This window comes from Musa acuminata, chromosome BXJ2-4, assembly GCF_036884655.1.
Source record: "Musa acuminata AAA Group cultivar baxijiao chromosome BXJ2-4, Cavendish_Baxijiao_AAA, whole genome shotgun sequence".
NCBI classification, from domain to species: Eukaryota; Viridiplantae; Streptophyta; class Magnoliopsida; order Zingiberales; family Musaceae; genus Musa; species Musa acuminata.
This window is the reverse complement of record NC_088341.1, coordinates 998,713-1,016,218: the sequence shown is the minus strand read 5'-3', so window position 1 is coordinate 1,016,218 and position 17,506 is coordinate 998,713. Positions and strand designations below refer to the sequence as shown.

The following is a 17,506-nucleotide window of genomic DNA, read 5'->3' as shown; positions in this document are numbered from 1 at the left end:
TATAGGAAGGATTTTTTTTTTTTTACTTTTCTTTTAGGTAAAAAATATTTTGACACGGAGGATAAGGGTCAAGGAGGCATCGACGTGGAGGATAAGAGCTAAAGGCCAAGTCACTCCCTCAATTGGCAACAACCTCGGCTACTTGGAAACCACTTCGAGGACCACCAACATTTCGGTGTTGCATCAACTGCCTCGCAAGATCGCCACGATGGTTCCTCAAATGCCCTTGCGCCTTCAGGTCAAGACCAAGTCAGGCCGACTCACGAGCAATGGCACTCTTCCCATAACATTTTGGTGCTAGAAAGATAACCTTGAATATCGCAAGAATATTCTCTTGCAAACCTTCTTAACGAGCACTCTAGTGAGAAGGTGCCACCCCTCATCCACAATATGTTCGTGCAAAGAGGATAGCTACCCTCATTTCCTCATGCAGATGTGTCCATCTTAGTTAAAATACTAGGGCATTACTAGTGCTTGGTCAACAACCTCAGACTCTCACCTCTAAGGGCGAGTATAAGGCACCTAGTTGTCCATGCCAAATCCTTTTTGAATCTCACACATTAGGTGTAGACTCTTACGGGAATGATGCAAGCCATCGCCCCATTTTTGCCCAAGTTGGCTCAATAGGCCACGTCGCTCTCATAGTTGTAGTTAGTGTCTCAACCACCATCGGTACCCGCGCCCACTAGGGTTCCCTCAATTGACCCAACGTCAGTAGCCCAGGATTGCACTGACTAGTTGAAATATCGATTGGAGCACCATGCTCCCTGATGGTAGAATTCAACGTGCCTCCATACTATGGGTCAGCCTTAATTGAGTCAGAGACCTATTTGACAAACTCAATAGATGACTCTTTATGGACCCAAATACGAGAAATGTTCGAGGGCGGGGCGGGATAGTTCGATACAAAACTTATGCCTAAGCCACCATCGAGAAATGTTCGAGGTTGGAAAGGGATATAAAAATCACTTTAAAAAAAGAGGAGACAGAGTACCTTAACCCGAACTATGATGACTTATTAGTGGTCTACATAATGATAATCAATGCTTGAGTGAAAATAGTCATGATCGATATAAGTAGCTTCGTCGACATACTTTATTTCGATATAGTTCAAAATTTTGGATTGTCAACTAACGATCACTCCTCGATGGCATCTTCACTAATAGAAATCACAAGCGAGTCTTAGACTATATTTTGATGTCTTTCAAAAAATTGGATTGTTAGCTAACATCCTCTCCCGATGGCATCTTCACTAACGGGATTCATGAGTGACTATATGTTCGCTCGAGATTGTGAGCTTACACATCATATTCGACGAAGAGCCCTGCTCTAAGACATTGATGACCAAATTCATTGTGGTGGACATTCCCTCAATCTACAATGTAATTTTTAGCTGACCCACTCTCAACCGACTAAAGGCCATGGTATCTACATACCAAATAGTGATAAAGTTTTTGATGAGAACTAGCATAAGAGAAATAAGGAGCAACCCAAAGGAGTCTTAATAATGCTACCTGATAGCAGTGTCGTTGCTGGAGAAAGCCAAGTTTGAGCCATCGTCGATGGATCCTCGAGATCTTCGTAAGCCTCTGTCGCACTCGGAGCTGATGGAGCAACTAATTGAGGCACCATTGGACAAAATCCAACCTGATTGTGTTGTTAAGGTCATAGCAGCACTCCCCAAGGAGGTGCGCATATAACTAATCAACTTCCTCATGAAAAAAGTTCAGGCACTCGCTTAGTCACCAAAGGACATGCTGGGCATTGATCCAGATTTCACCCAACACCATTTGAACATCCTCCTTGAGGTTGACCTGCAAGCAGAGGTATCGTAGGTTCACTTTCGATCGCTAGCGAGTGATTAGTGACAAAGTTGATTGGTTGACGGGAGAGGGATTTATTACTGAAGTCTAGCACTCTTGATGGCTTTCTAATGTTGTACTAGTAAAAAAAACTAATGAAAAGTGAAGAATATGTATTGATTATACCGATTCCAACAAAGCCTATCTGAAATATAACTGTCCTCTCCCTTAGATCGATCAACCGGTGTATACCACCTCAAGTCACAAACTCCTTACTTTTATAGACGCATTCTCAGGCTATAATCAAATTAGAATGACATCCCAAGATCGGAAACGCATCTCCTTCATTACCGACCTAAGCGTATGCTGCTACCAGGTTATGTCTTTTGGGTTGAAGAACGCAGGGGTAACATACTTAAGAATTATGAATAAGATGTTCAAGCATCAGATCAGGAAGAACATGGAAGTATATATGGATGATACGATAGTCAAAAGTAAAACGATCGACATGCACTTGGTGGACTTGGCCAAGGCGTTCCAGATCCTAAAAAGATTCAACATGTGCCTTAACCCATCCAAGTGCACCTTCGGGGTTAGTTCAAAAAAGTTCCTCGGATTCATCGTCCACCAAAAGAGAATAGATATAAACCCCAAGAAGATCCACGCCATAAGCGAGATGCACCTACCTCGGTCCGTGAAGGAGATGTAACAATTAATAGGACGATTAATAGTATTCAACTATTTCCTATCCCAGTTAGACGATAAGTATCTACCCTTCTTTCGAGCCCTAAAGGGTTTCCTTTAGGTCAAAACGTGTCAGGAGACATTTAAAGGACTGAAGCATCACTTTGCCCGGTTGTCGTAACTCTCCTCCTCCATCCCAAGCGAAGTGTTGAGCTTGTACCTCACAACTACTAGCCAGGCCATTAGCTCAATGTTACTGCAATATGATTTGGAAACCCAACAACCCATATATTATGTCAGCCACATGCTAAGCGGTCAAGTGAACGCTAGCCTCCCATCAAGAGACTAGCGTTCACGTTGGTATTGGCAACAAGGAAGTTACGCTTTTATTTTTATGGGTGGTTATCGACTTACCACCACAATATATCGTCTACTATTTATTAATAATAAGATCTTTACGATCATTTGATAATATAATTTCCAATCTAATGAAAAAGGATATCTTGCGTATCTGCCCATGTCGCAGAGTTGTATGATTCAGCATTTCTTTTGCAACCCTAGTAGAGCAGATAGGGCAAACAGCTGCTTTGGCCTCAAAAGCATGCTCTTCCTCGAGGTGCCAACAGAGAGAGGTGATGTATCCTCGTAGCGGTAGGGGCAACGGAAATCCGGCAGGACCTCCTCCTCCATCGCAAACTCATCGATGCTCAACGGGTCTGGTTGGATGTTCTGCCGGTGCTGGGTCGAGTAATGCCTCTTTGCTGCGACGAGGCGAGAGATCCAGAGATTTGGGATGTTCCTGTTCTACGCCAAGATTTGGGATCAGGTTGGATTGCCTCTATAATTTAGATTAACGATGGAGTGTAGATTTCAAGAGACAACGACAAATGGAGTCATTAGATTCCTAGGAAGAGATATATCTTATAAGTTCTTCAAGCTTTACTCTAAATTACGACCCCCATCTGCTTCCAGGAAACAAGACCACGGTGAAGCTTAAGAGTTGAGATCACTACAGAGTGCAATCCCTGCAGATGAGTTTCCAAGAGCAAGCAAACAGGAAGGACTAGACTACCTCAAGATTTTTCCTTTGAGACTACACTCAAAGATCAAGAGTTACAAAATACGTTCCTTATTCGGTTGGCTTGGCCAGTTACAGCACAGAAAATGAACAGAACTAGCTTATCTCAACAATGATTGATATATATATATATATATATATATATATATATATATAAGACTATGCATGTCAATTACAATAAACTTAGTGGAGCTACACTGGATCCACAAAATTAATTTATACAATGACGAGGTCATGAACAATAATTATCCCCCCATGGAATGGCCACCACTGAAATTGCTTTACGTAGTAGTCACTGTGTGCCAGCAGAAAAAAGCTGTGCTGTAGCTTCTAGTTTCACTAAGGAGAACAGCGTCAGTTTCTTCATCACAGTTCCATGAAGTTTTCCAACAAAAATGCTGCATATAAAACATGGATAGACAATCATATCTACACAGTTTCTATGTAAAGAAACAAGAGGAACAAATTGCATTATCTCAATATGTACTGAGTAGGGATCTTATTGATTTTTATGTCTGGACTATATTTAGTCTGCATGCCTCAATGCAGCATAAGGTAGATTCTGATGTGAATTAGACTTTAAATTGCGACTGTTAACACTTGTCACTCGATTAGTTTTTTCATCAGTACCACTCGTTGCTTTATGAAAAAGCAGCTACGAATTCTAAACTTCTTTTACTCATTGAAAATAACAGAAAATTTTGCAGACCTTAATCTAGCAATTAATATGTGATCCACATCTTATCAGAAGTATTAATCTAGCAATTAATAGGCTGCAGAGTCTTACTCCTGCTGGGTAAAGTTTTACCTTCATTTGGAAGTTTAGCAGACAACCAACATTTTCACTCAAATTTGGCAGTCAAGAGTGCGGGCATTGGTGAAATTAGAATATCACCATAGGCTTCTTCTTGTCTCACATCAATGAGCCCATAATTCTTCAAAACCTACAAAATAAAAAAAACACCATTCAGAATAAACAAGAGAAAATAATTAAGTCACTTTGTAACAGTTTAAAATATAAAAAAGGCATCATCCTACACGTGAGTATGAGGCTGATTGCCATTGCAATCAGAGTCAAAAACAGATTTTTCTGCCAGTTTGTAATTGTCCTTCAATTACTGATCTACACAAGATCTCTGTGATGCATGCATAAATTTCTAGATAAAAATAAGAGAGAGAGAGAGAGAGAGAGAGAGAGAGAGAGAGAGAGAGAATGTTGGACTCTCCAAGAAGTGGGGTTTGCCTATTAAGCAGCTCCATTTTAAGGATTGAATATCCGGAAGTTTTCATAATATGCTATAATATATGAATGGACAAAAGTGATAGAAGAGCTAGACCTTTACATGCTGTACTCTTCAAGGAAGCTAAACTAAAAAAAATTCAAGAAGCATTTAGTTACCAAACTCTCGAAGAACATCCTTGCACATTGTTTTCTGGATTTCCCTTCTAAGATGTTATTCATGCTAATAACTCCTGGCTCGTCATCTTGACTCTGAGATGGCGAGTGCTCTTTAAGATACTGTGCCACAGCTCTGCTCCATGAAGAGTTTTCCATAACCAAGCATGTTTTAAATGGTTAAAACATGCTGAACTAGTAGTAAATGCACCTTACAGATTTCTTTTACCTGGTCCTTGCAGATAAACTTCCAGGTTCGTTTCCTTCATGGCCTATATGAGAAAAATCTATACAATTATTCTGGAGTTAAGGTCATATAATCAAAACATCCAGTCATAGAAAGTATTGCAAAGCACCAGGTGGCAAGTAGCAAAAATATGTAACATACCTGATGATGCATTACTTGCTTCCAGAAAAAATAAGTCCTAGAAGGAAAAATAACATCAGGAGTTGAAATATTACTTTTTAGCAGGAATTTAATCTTTAAATCGTATGCCAAACTTGTGCAAAAAATTAAAGAACTGTTACTACAAATTTCAAAGAACTAATTGACTTACTTCCTTCTCTGCAGATCTCAGCAAACTAGGAATTTTTGGCGTGTGATCTTGAGGTGATTCTTCCTCCATAGGAAATAAACTAGCCTCAGGCTCATAGCTAACTGGTTCAGTCATTTCCAAAGTTGGCAATATCTCTGTCTCAAAAGTTCTTCCAAAGTCTGATCCCGAACCTGCTGTTGTGGTGTTAAAGGGAGTAATATCTCCTACGGCAGATGGAGATGGTATCATTTCATTTATGTTTCTTTCAATATGCATATCAAATCGAGGCTGCTCAGGTTCCATATCCAAGTCATTCAAGGCAAAATCAGATGATGCATTTCCAGGTCCTGGTGAAGTTTCCATGTTGCCAGAATCATTGCTTGAAAGAGGAAAACATCTTTTAAAAGACTCCTGGAGATTATAACACATTCCTGTGGAGAAAAATGATTCCACATAGTGAGACAAATTATAGCATCAATGCAAGAGGCATCAAATGCCAACAAAAGGAAAAATTAGCTCACCAGATAGCAAGGGTTCATAAAGAATTTGATCACTGAGGCATTTTCTATGGTATCTCCAAATATCAAGGTGTGAACATGGGAGCTTCCTCCGTTTGCAAACTAATTTGGTGGTGTCTTCAAGTTGCTTTTTGATTTCTCTGTTAAACATAATGTAATTTTCATAGAGACAACAAGAAACATATAAGGGACATTAACAAGATTCGAGAAATATCACCAACAAATAGATAAAATTACTAGAACCACCAGAATCTTAATGCCAAATTGTTACCAAATCCAATTGGAAAATATTGCAGTTTTCCTTCACAATGTTCACATACATAGGTTCAAGGTCTTCAAATTCATTATAACTAGTTAACTAATAAACTGAATCCAGATTTCACCCAAATGCATTCCAAAGAACCCAAAAATAAACTAATTTTGAACTTTAGCTTTTCCAAAATTTTAAACTGTGTATAAGAAACAACAAGCAAAACAATGCTATTCAGTTTTTTAAAAAAGATAAAAACAGGAAACAAGAATTGGAAAACCCACTGATTAATCTGAAACTCAGAAATATTCAAATCTGTCTATAGCTACAAATGAAACACCAGATTTTCATTGAAATGAAAAGAACAAATTCAACCTTTGCTTTTGGAACTCAATAAACAACTTATAGCCCAAGATATTTTTAATTATTCAAAAGCAGAACTCATCTGTTCTACAGTTTTTCTTTCCATGTGATATTGGTATCTGTAAGTACATAAAATAATTAAAATGGTCTCAATCAAATTCCATATATTATGGATCAGTGACTCAGAATACTTAAATGACTAGAGATTCATGAAAAGAGTTAGCCATGGACACTCGTTTCTCAAAATGCAAGGTTTATTGAACTTAAGGTGCTCAAAATCAATGGGACATCCTAATAATTCTTCATGTAAAGGTATAATCACATTACACCTCTGAAAGATTCAAAACTGGGATGAGAAAACATATTCTTGTGATCTATTATGTGATCTTGGAAAATCATAGGAAAGATCAAGTAAATCATATTAACCATAAGTACTTCGTAAAGAAACTCAGATATGGAACTTCGTAAAGAACTAATCTTCTACAATAAAGTATCCTTCAACATGGCCCTCACCAAAAGGATGAATTCAGGGTAAGCTAGAGTAACTTTTAATCATCCCAATCTATGGCACTGTTTATAATTTAAGAACATAAGAATTCTCATAGATTGGGATTTTCAATATTATACATAAAAGTTAGACCATCAAGTAAAATGATTACTTTTACATGAATAAACAAACATAATTTTCATATATCACTTATAAATTAAATTTTAATGTCATAATTGCTTATGGTCATTTGTGTCACTCCCACTTCATCACAACTCCCATGTCATAACGCAAGAAACCCCTTTATTTGAGGGAAGAGGCATGCTTCAATGATTCAATCTACACTGGAAAAGTATACCCAGGATCCATTCATGATGAAACAGCTGCCAACAAATAAAGACTCAAAGCTAGCTCGATTTCCAACTTCCAAATATAGGACATTATGATGTTAGATCCACCCATATATGTTTGAGATAAAGAACAAAATTACACCCATGTATCCATCAACCACAAGATCCTATTTATTGATAATCTTATTTACAAATATTAGCCATATATATTTACAGCAAATACTTTTTTGAATCTAACCTTCAGGATATTCATGTGACAAAAGAAAGGCATTACAATTGCCTGTTCAACATTTTGTATAACTAATGATATTTTCACATTGAGCTTATGTGCTAAGGTCAATGTGAGGTAATGCAAGATATGACAAATACAGAATTTCAACATAGAAAATTAAAGATTGCTTAGAAGGATGATACTTACGCATTACTCAACACTATTTTCTCATCATACAATTGTTTTCTCTTTCTTCTTTTTGTGTTTTGCTCCCTGACAGGAGGTGATGGTTGCAGCTCCAAGTCAGGCAAGGGCTGATCTATCCAAGAGTCAAGAAGGATAGAAAAAATAAGGTGCTGTAAAAGCATCACCATTGACAAATACTAATAATGATGATTTGCCAAGTTGTTGGGCAACAAAAAAAAAAATTAATCACATAACAATTAAGACATGGGCAAAGACTAACCTAAAGAAACCTCTCTATTAAACAAATTGGAATTGTCTACTGATGCAGCAGTTAGTGCTTTGGCATGAGTTGGTGAAGGCAAAGATTCCTCTCCAGAAGCCAAAACATCTTCCAGTATAGGGGAAAGACTGTCTTTTCTCCTTGTCAAAGAAGCAGAATGTTCACTAAGTCTACCAAGATCATTGCTGGTATCATCCAAGTCTAAAAGGCTTTCTGGTCCAGAGTTATGTACGGCTTCACGCATAACCTCAATATCAGGAAATTCTTGAGCATTGCTTCCATCAAAAGTCTGGAAGGAACTGTTTGCTTGATTATCTGAACCGGGATCCAGAAAAGATGCAGAATTAATAACTGGGGTAGACATAACATCCAAACCAACATCAAATGGTGGCAGCACACTGCATGAAAAGACACTGTCAGAAAAATATACAAAATAGTTTCAAATAAAACAAAGTCATAAGACCATACTCTTCCACCATGGGTCCAGCATCAACATTTATTGTCCCTTTCTGAGTTGATGAGTCGGTTCTGTTACCCTAGTCCAAGAAATCCAAATGAGAGCATGAATATCTGGACTTCTAAAATAGGAAGAAGGGTGATTAAGCATATGAAACCTAAAAAGCTAATACCTCATTGATATAGAAAGCCACGTACTGATCTTGTCCCAACGAAAATTCATCTAGTAACATAAGTATTACCATGTGAGCAAATTTCAAATCTCTGAATATACTGCCAGTTTACCCAGGAGGAAAAAGATGAGTAACAACAAACCTGTCAAGGTTATTTGCTCATAATCTTTCCGGTGATTGTCAGGGCCACTGTTGTTAAGCATAAGAAGAAGCTTGGTTAGAAACAGCTGACACACACTTACCATGTATATAGATTGCAGAGAAAAAAAAATTCCCATACTCTATCTGGTAAACCGATTCATCTAATTCCAAGGCATCAAGCTCGAAGGTCTCAGGCAATGTCACAGACTCAAAGGGAGCTCGATCTGCATCTACCAGCAGATTGACTTGAATCGAACTGACCGCTATCCTTATATCAGTCAGCATTCTGTTGCAGTCCCGGAAGAGGTAATTGACCTTCCATGAGTATATTCTGACGAGACCAAGTAGAAGATGTCCCGACAATCTCAGAGCAATGGGAACTTCAGGGAACATAATGCACTCTATCAAAACGCATACAATACAAGACAAACAAGCATTAGATATTAAAGTATTTAATTTTCAAAGCGGATGTTTGTCTCATAGAACAAGAAAAGATGCAAAAAAAATCATAAAGCAAGAGAGGGACTAATGTATACCAACACAGGATTTCTCCAAAAAACAACTTTTAGCCTATCAAAACAACCAATTTATCACTATCCAACACTAACAATTCAACAAGGAATAAAATAAGAGAAACAATCTTTTCTTCACCAATATATTAACTCATTATCATCCTACGGTTGCTGTGAATCCCTCGAAGCTCAGAATTCTGACTTCAAATAAAAAAATTTCAACGGAAACAGAGAAGTCACTTTAAAAAATAAAAAACCTTTTTTTCTGTCTAAAGATGCCTTTCTTTGGATATTTAATCTATCTTAGAGTTCGGTTTCAAAGGACCGGCTAACAAAACACGCAGAAGTTCTTCTCATGAAACAGGAAAATACGTCAAAATCAATGTATCTTAAGAATGCAGTGAGACTAACGTATACAACACCAGATTCCCAAAACACAACTTTCAAACCAATGAAAATGCTCAATTGTTCACAATCCAACACTAACATTTAATCAAGGAAAGACATGATAGAAATCAACCTATTTCCCTCGACATATGAATTCAATCTTATCGGAGAATTTACCACACAAGTTGAGAAATCACATTAAAAAATCCCCCTTCTCTCCAAAGATGCCTTTCTTTCGGGAAATTTAATTTATTTACTACAGAGAAGCGGGTCACAACGCATACAGAAAGCTAGTCCCAGGCGAAGAACTAGAATGGGTATCCCTAGGATAATCTCAGAGAGAGACAGAGAGAGAGAGAGAGATGTGCACCGGCGTAGGAAGGGATGTCGATGGCGTCGATCTGAGGCTTCTTGATCCGCCTCTCAAGGTGAGCAGCGATCCACACCGTGCCCAGTGGACTCTTCTTCGCGAGAAATGTGTGCGAATAGAACATCTTCTTTTCTTCTTTCTCCGCCCGTTATCCTCTCCTCTTCGCCTTCCTCTTCCTCTTAGCGTCCCACCTGATGGTAACCGTGGACAGAGATTGGAAGAGGCGTCAGAGGATTAAAGAGAAAGGAGAAGCCATATTCAGAGATTGGAAGTGGCGGGAAAGGCAGGGGATGGCGGGAGAATGAATCGTGTCAAACAAGAAAACAGGAACCACAGTCTCTCAAATTCACAGAAATGCCACTCCCGACACTACTTAGTGAACCACTCCCCCCACGTGTATATATCGGTCTTTTTCTCTCTTTTTTTTTTGACATTTTGATCCCTAAAAAGGATAAAAATAAGGAGCTATCCTTATAGAAACATCTTTCACATATATTCCTCACAAATCTATTTGCATATATCTCTCCTAAATTAATTGTTTTTTTTTTGTATCAGCACAAAACTTGTTGAGTGTCAGCTTATTAGTAACTCTTTAAATTTATTTATTATTATATTTTATCCAGCTAATTGGAAACAATATCAAGAGCATTTAGGTATTTAAAATTTTATATTTATTTATAATTATGATTTATAATTATAATGACTCGGGTTATTGAATGGATGCTGACATGAGTAGCGTAGATAAATAATTTAAAATGATAGGGAATTAAATTGAACTAGATTAATAGTTCCGAACCGAATAGAAATCTGATTTACTACCCCTTTCGACAGCTTAATAAATAGCTAACTGGAGGGATATTTTATTAGAAATAAAAAAAAATGAAATAGAAAATTCCAATTCAAAATTAAAATGGTGAATCAAAATGGATTCCGATTCCAAACTCGACCATACTAGCTTGGCCCAAATGTTATGTACCTCAACTCCCAACACAACATAAAGCCCAACATAAGGAGATTGGACGTCTCCTCCATAGCCAATCTTAACTCGATCCGAATGTAGAGAGCTCTTATGTTAGATCGTTTTGTGACTCGATGCCCGTCCTTCGTTTACATAGGATTCATGAATTCGATACATGTCAGGTTCAAATCATTAGGAGCACAAACTAAGTTACTCGTGGACATCACATAAACATTATGTAGCAAGAGAGAATAACTCTTTCTATCACCTTCTTCTTCCTTCTACATTAGTTCTTCTTCTTCCTTCTACATTAGTTCTTCTTCTTTTTCTTGTTCGTTTTTAGTCTACGTTCTTTCCATCCTTCGGTCTTTTTCTTGTAGATTTTTTTTTCCTTCCTAGAAGAAAAAGCAAAATTAAGGAAACCTATCACTTTACGTAAAATTTGAATTATTAGTAACCGATGAAAGATAGATCATTATATTATAGGTTCTGCGATTGACTTTTTAGAGACTTTTAGGATCTCGAAATTAATCTTCTAATTTTAAAAGGCTATGTAAAAGTTGTTAAGTGATATCTTCAATGTTTTAAAGTTATTTTATGATTTAACGTTATAGATTAAAATATTATATTTTTTTCAAAATTAAGTATTTTAGGTCACTGACTACAACTCGTTTATAGATAATATGATGAAAGAATTTGAGGATTAATAATGATTTATCCATTGCATTATATTCTAAAACTATGTAATTGAACTTTTACATATTCCAATGTACTAAAATATTAAAAATCTAAAGTTTAAAATTTGTTTCTCTAGTTTGATTTTTTTTAATAATTCTCTTAGGTGGCGTAATTAAAAAACTTCAAACCATTTCGACCTTTGAACTAATTTATAATTTGTCGAAATGAAACCTATGAACCGAAAAGATACCAAAATGAAAATTTTGGTAAATAAGACTCTTCACTTTTGAGGAGAAAATTTTAAAAGATGAAAAAAAAATTCTCTAGCAGCAAAAATGAAAACTGAAATGCTCTAAAAAAAAATATCAACAATTTTTTGCAGAATCCATTCATAATTATGGGCCAACAAGTTTTATTTTTATTTTGTTGGTATTATTGGTGCCTTCGTGAGTCACTTAAAGAATACGTTGACTACTAAAATTTAGTTCACGATGAAAACATAATTAAATTTATTTTTGTCTAATAACATAAGACATTCAAGAATTTGGCTATGGTGAAAACAACAGTTTCTTCGAATAAACTCATTAGAATATGAGTCATGACAAATTGATATGCAGGTGATGAGCCATTGCAAGCACCGATTCGGGATCCGGAAAGGGTCATGGTGTATAGGAAACAAAGAGGAGTTTCTCCTGATCAGAGCTACACTGGTCACAGTACAAGCTAATAATGTAATTATTTTGCAGCTACGTTTGATGCATTTTTATCATTGAACATAGCCAGTCTAGTAGCTGAAATGAATTATAGGAGACGATTAGTTCATATCACGTCCAAAATTCACGAAACCATGATCTCCTGATGTCTACACACATTCTAATCCTACTGAAAGTTGCAGTAATGCTAAGTCTGCGCATACAAATAAAGTACAAGTAAGCCATCAAAAAGGGCTCCATGTTCTTCGATCATGATGAGGTGTGAGCTCCCTTCTCCTTTACTTTTATGAAGACTAAGCTTTTGTTTTCAGCTCACCGGAAACCCATTCCGAAGCTATGAGCCCAGAAATCAGCTCCATTGTGGTTGCCAACATCTAATATGAAGGATACTGGCACCAGGCATAATCCTCGACTCCTCAAGTTCTTTGGCTCGTCGTCAGCATCCTGTTGATGTAGATGATCATGTGGGAGATGGCATTTTAGTGATGGTACTCATGGAATTAATATTATAAGATCATCTTATTCTGAAATGTTGATGCTCTTGATGAAAGATAAAGCTGCTAGTGTTAAGCTCATATGATGTATATAGTATTTGCTGCTATCTGCCTATGTTCTATTTGATAGTTTTTCTTGATGTTTCTTTGGAAGAGGTGGAAAGAAGGGATAATAGCATTGGGAAGAGTGAAGGAATGGTCCATGTTGGATGCTTACAGACAGTGTCGTGTTCCTTGATCCAGATCGCAGGTACGGGGAGCTCAAAGCCTGCATGAAAGAAACGCTGGGTAAGAGTATAATCCCTGAAACACATGACACCACAAGACATCAATAACTAAAAGATGGCCATTTCAGCAGCTTTTATCGCATGCCAGCTCTCAATCACACACACACACACACACATAGAGGACCTCGATTTGACTGTGGAGGAATCTGATGTAGCCAATGGCTTCCAGGAGTACAGACGCAGTGTCAGTCTGCAAAAGGAGGGATGTCAGAGCTTCTTTTTCTAATCATCAGGAAGAATAACTTGTGGATTAATGTCATGGAAAGGGAAGTTGAAGCAGCAGAAAGAACACGAACAACCAGGCAGTGATGATGCATCTTGATCTAAGGAGAATGTAATATGGTACTACCTTTCCGAAAGGAGAAACCAGTTGATGAAGAGCTGATATCCTATCTCCCAACTTCTCCTTCCTAACCTGAAGCCAATACAGATAAACCAGTATAAACACTTTCTCCTGCTGTATCAGATACAATAAGATTTCCCTTTTTAGAGAGAGAGAGAGAGAGAGAGAGAGCAATTATGATGATCACACAAATGAGAACCTTGAGAAGAGACTGTGCTGAGGATGCTTGAACTCTAGCCTTCTTGAGAGCTACACCATCATTGCTGTTGCACTAAGCAAGCAAAAGAAGAAAGCAGAATAAGAACTTGCACACGTGCTGGGAATCTGAGGTGAAGAAACTCATGAAGAGGAAGAGCATGGAAAATAATGCAAATATCAAGCTAGCCAAAGTGTGTTAGGGTTTAACAGTCAGGTTAGCTATTTGGTGAGCAAGCAGTATCGCATGAAATTATACTTAATGAGGATATATAATACACAGCAAAACCTCATCTTCTTCTCCTCCTCCTCACCTCAGCCGAGTGGTCGAACTGGTGATGCTTTCTCTGCCCCTTGCAATCTGAGAAGAACTCTAACATGTTGCTGCTGAAACTTGTGGTGACACAAGACCGAGGAGAGGAAGCTGGTACTGCCCGACTCCATGAAGAGCGAGCTGCCTGAGCTTCTTGATCTTTGCCATAGTGATAGGCATGCCCAGTTTGTGCATCCTCGCGTTTGACATCAACCATATGGGTATTTGTGGATGTGTACAGGGTTTGATCCTTCCAGTTCTCCATCCTCTTGGCCGAGTAAGGAGTGTCGGTGCACTTATCCTCTTCCTCCACCAATCCCCCACCGTAAGTTCTACATCCACCATGACAATCAGAAAACTAGAGTATATTTTCACATAGTCATGTCAACACTTTTTACTGATCTGCAAGAAACAAAAGCACTTCATGCATGCAAACAACAAAAAACACAGAGACAACTAGAATTTTTGTTTATATAATTCAAGAGACAGTAAAAGCCATCAAAAAACTTCTACTGATCTGCATAAATGAAGAAGCACTTAAAGCATGCAAACACCGTAACACACCCACCAACACGGACACATATATACAGAAAACACGAAAATTCTCTCTCTCTCTCTCTGTGTGTGTATATATATATATATATATATATATATATACAGAGAGAGAGAAAGAGAGAGGAAGAGAGAGAGAGAGATATTTACAGCAACAGTTGGCTCCATGACACAGGCAGGTCTTGGTTTTCACGGCAAGGGATCACGGGGATGAAACTAGCTGGCTTTGAGCATTTAGGAATCACCAAGGAGGACAACGAAGAAGAAGAAGAAGGAGAAGAAGAAGTGGAGGAAGAGGCAAATACGGCAGACATCTCCTGAGATGGTGGCATCAGGTTGTTCAAGGTCCACAGACTAGGGCTTCCTCCCATCATTCGCTGCACCAAGGATATCTGATGACTCCCTCCATTCATGCTTAAAAACTTAGGGTTTGCGCACTCCCCATCCTCCTCTTTCCTCCCCCCCCCCCCCTCTTCCTGTAGCCCAGGTCAACCTTTAGACACTTTGCTTCTTTTCTGCTTTCTGGCTGAGGTTTGGAGAAGAAAGCACAGGCCTTTGTTTAGAGGCATGGATACATGCTTTGAGAAACCTTTCCCTTTGTTTACCTTCCTTTCCACCCATCATTTATTTAACATTTTCTTCTTCCTTTCCTTCTTTTCCTTGCTTTTTCTTCCTGCTTTTGCTTTATCACAAAGCAGGCAAACAAAAGATAGTGGCAGATTCGAAGTGAAAGTATGTTTTGAGGGATATTAGTTCTTAATTGTGGTAGAAGCTATTTTCATGGTTAGGGTTAGACCTAGGAGTATAGTTAGCATTCTTTAATCTATTATTGGAGTGAGTAATGACAAGAGATAAGTTGCACCCAGAATGAGAATAAATTAGACTGTTAGGTTAGAGGATATGGACCAGCCACGTAAATGACATATCCTAGTTAAGAATAGACTGTTTTTTCTTCTGGACCAATCTGTTGCTTATGATCAGTCGATCGTTCATTATGTTGTGTCTGTCACAAATCATAAGAGGCAATCAAAGCATGATGAAGAGCACACAGTCTTCAAACAAAAAGAAAAATCTACATGTTGAGAATTATTTCCTTGGCCAATTAAGCTGGATGCCCTGAAAAAGGAGTTAAAACATTTTCTCCCAGGCAGAAAACACAGTTGAGATCCACAGTATCTTCCAATTGAGCTGATGGTTGATGCTAAAGCTAAGGAATTATACTTGTTGCTGGTAAAGCTAAAAGACTATTCTTGTTGCTTGATTCTGTCTGAAATCTATCTGCAAAGTTGATATCCACAGAAATGAAAGCTACAGTTTGTCATCACCACTCGAGTTAATGCAAAATTGCAATAACAAATCAGAAACTACTGTATGTGCACAAGACATCAACTACTGCTCCTCTTTTTCATTCCCTGGACAAAACAATTCCAATCATCACAGATTATGCCTACGTTGAACTCAAATCTGGTCTTGAAATTTGAATTTGATTCAGAAACTAAGAACAGCAGAGGAGACTCGTGAAATTAAGCAAGGATTGTTTCCAATAACGTAAGAGGATACAAATTCCAGGATCAACTCCCCAAAAATGAAACTGCTCAAATCATGTCATTGATTTGGATTTAACTTGGGCCTAGTAGCTTCAGAGATTGCCACAGGTTCAATGTCAAGAGACGAGGGATTTGGCGAATGAGTCCTTTGATTAGAAAAAAAAACAAAAAATTCCGATGCTTGAAATAGTAGAGATTCAATGGATTTGAAAATGATAAGAAAGTATTTTTCTCACAGGGGGAAGCCTTTTAATGATAAGCTGAGAGATCATCGAATTGAAGCAACGGTCAATTTGTGAGACGGTCTCATCGATTGGTATTATGTATGTGCATCGAATCACTGGACATCGCAGTTACGATGCACTCCCTTATGCTAACATAGGGCGTAAAGTTGAGTCAATCTCCATACTAACGCTGAGTTTATAGAATCCAAGAATATATTGTAAAAGGAATAAATTTTATTTAATGAGTATTTATATAGATTTTAAGGGAGAGATTATTTTTAATTAATCACTCAAATCATACAGTTAAATTAACTATTTAAATCTACGATTAATCCTTAAATCATAGATTTATTGAGGATATAAGAAAGTAGAGATGTTATTCCATGTATGTCTATATCATGATCTTCTATCATAATCTTTTCTATGACACTCTTGTAAGATTGAGCTTTTGTCAGGGATGCAAATCCTAGACTGATGTAATTGAAATATCTTACGGGCGAGAGGCTTTGCGAGAGAATCTACTAGTTGATTAGAAGTATATACATGAGAAACACATATAGTTTATACCTGACAATTTGATCTTTATGAAGTGTAAGTTGATGACAATGTGTTTTATGTGTGAGTGGAATATTAGATTGATGCACAAGTAAGTGGCACTAACATTATTATAGTATATTGTACGAGTGGATTTGAAGGAGATGTCAAGTTCCTGTAGCAGATTGGTGACCCAGTTGAGTTCTACAATGTTTGTGGTGATGACTCGATATTCAACTTCAATAGTAGATTTTACAACTATTTTCTTTTTCTTAAAACTCTAACTGATTGGATTTGCTAATAATATAAACTGACGTAAATATTCTATCATCAATGTTGTATGTCTAGTCAGTATCGATGAAGGTACGAAGATGAACTAATGAGTATTTACAAAGAAGAAATCCATGATTAAGAGTGCTTTTTAGATGCTACAGGACTCGTTTTACTACAAACCAATATTACAGAGTAGAGTATGAGGTATACCCATA

General features: G+C 37.6%; 2 protein-coding genes across 2 annotated transcripts; both read right to left on the bottom strand.

Moving 5' to 3' along the window:
- Positions 1–3,490: 3,490 nt before the first annotated feature.
- LOC103980374 (sister chromatid cohesion 1 protein 3-like) lies at positions 3,491–10,371 on the bottom strand. Its single transcript, XM_009396762.3, has 14 exons — positions 10,181–10,371; positions 9,051–9,312; positions 8,913–8,959; positions 8,771–8,820; positions 8,610–8,677; positions 8,142–8,539; positions 7,883–7,994; positions 6,018–6,154; positions 5,518–5,927; positions 5,349–5,385; positions 5,190–5,232; positions 4,964–5,096; positions 4,373–4,508; positions 3,491–3,962 (listed from the first exon to the last, which is right to left on the bottom strand). Exons 1-13 carry the CDS (start codon positions 10,302–10,304, stop codon positions 4,407–4,409), a joined length of 1,923 nt encoding a protein of 640 aa, XP_009395037.2. The 5' UTR covers positions 10,305–10,371; the 3' UTR covers positions 3,491–3,962; positions 4,373–4,406.
- Positions 10,372–12,540: 2,169 nt separating this feature from the next.
- On the bottom strand, positions 12,541–15,225 carry LOC135608872 (transcription factor bHLH133-like). Its single transcript, XM_065101921.1, has 7 exons — positions 14,864–15,225; positions 14,163–14,493; positions 13,853–13,924; positions 13,660–13,725; positions 13,435–13,500; positions 13,241–13,291; positions 12,541–12,973 (listed from the first exon to the last, which is right to left on the bottom strand). The coding sequence occupies exons 1-7, from the start codon at positions 15,124–15,126 to the stop codon at positions 12,842–12,844; spliced, it is 981 nt and encodes a 326-aa protein (XP_064957993.1). The 5' UTR covers positions 15,127–15,225; the 3' UTR covers positions 12,541–12,841.
- Between the last annotated feature and the right edge of the window lie 2,281 nt (positions 15,226–17,506).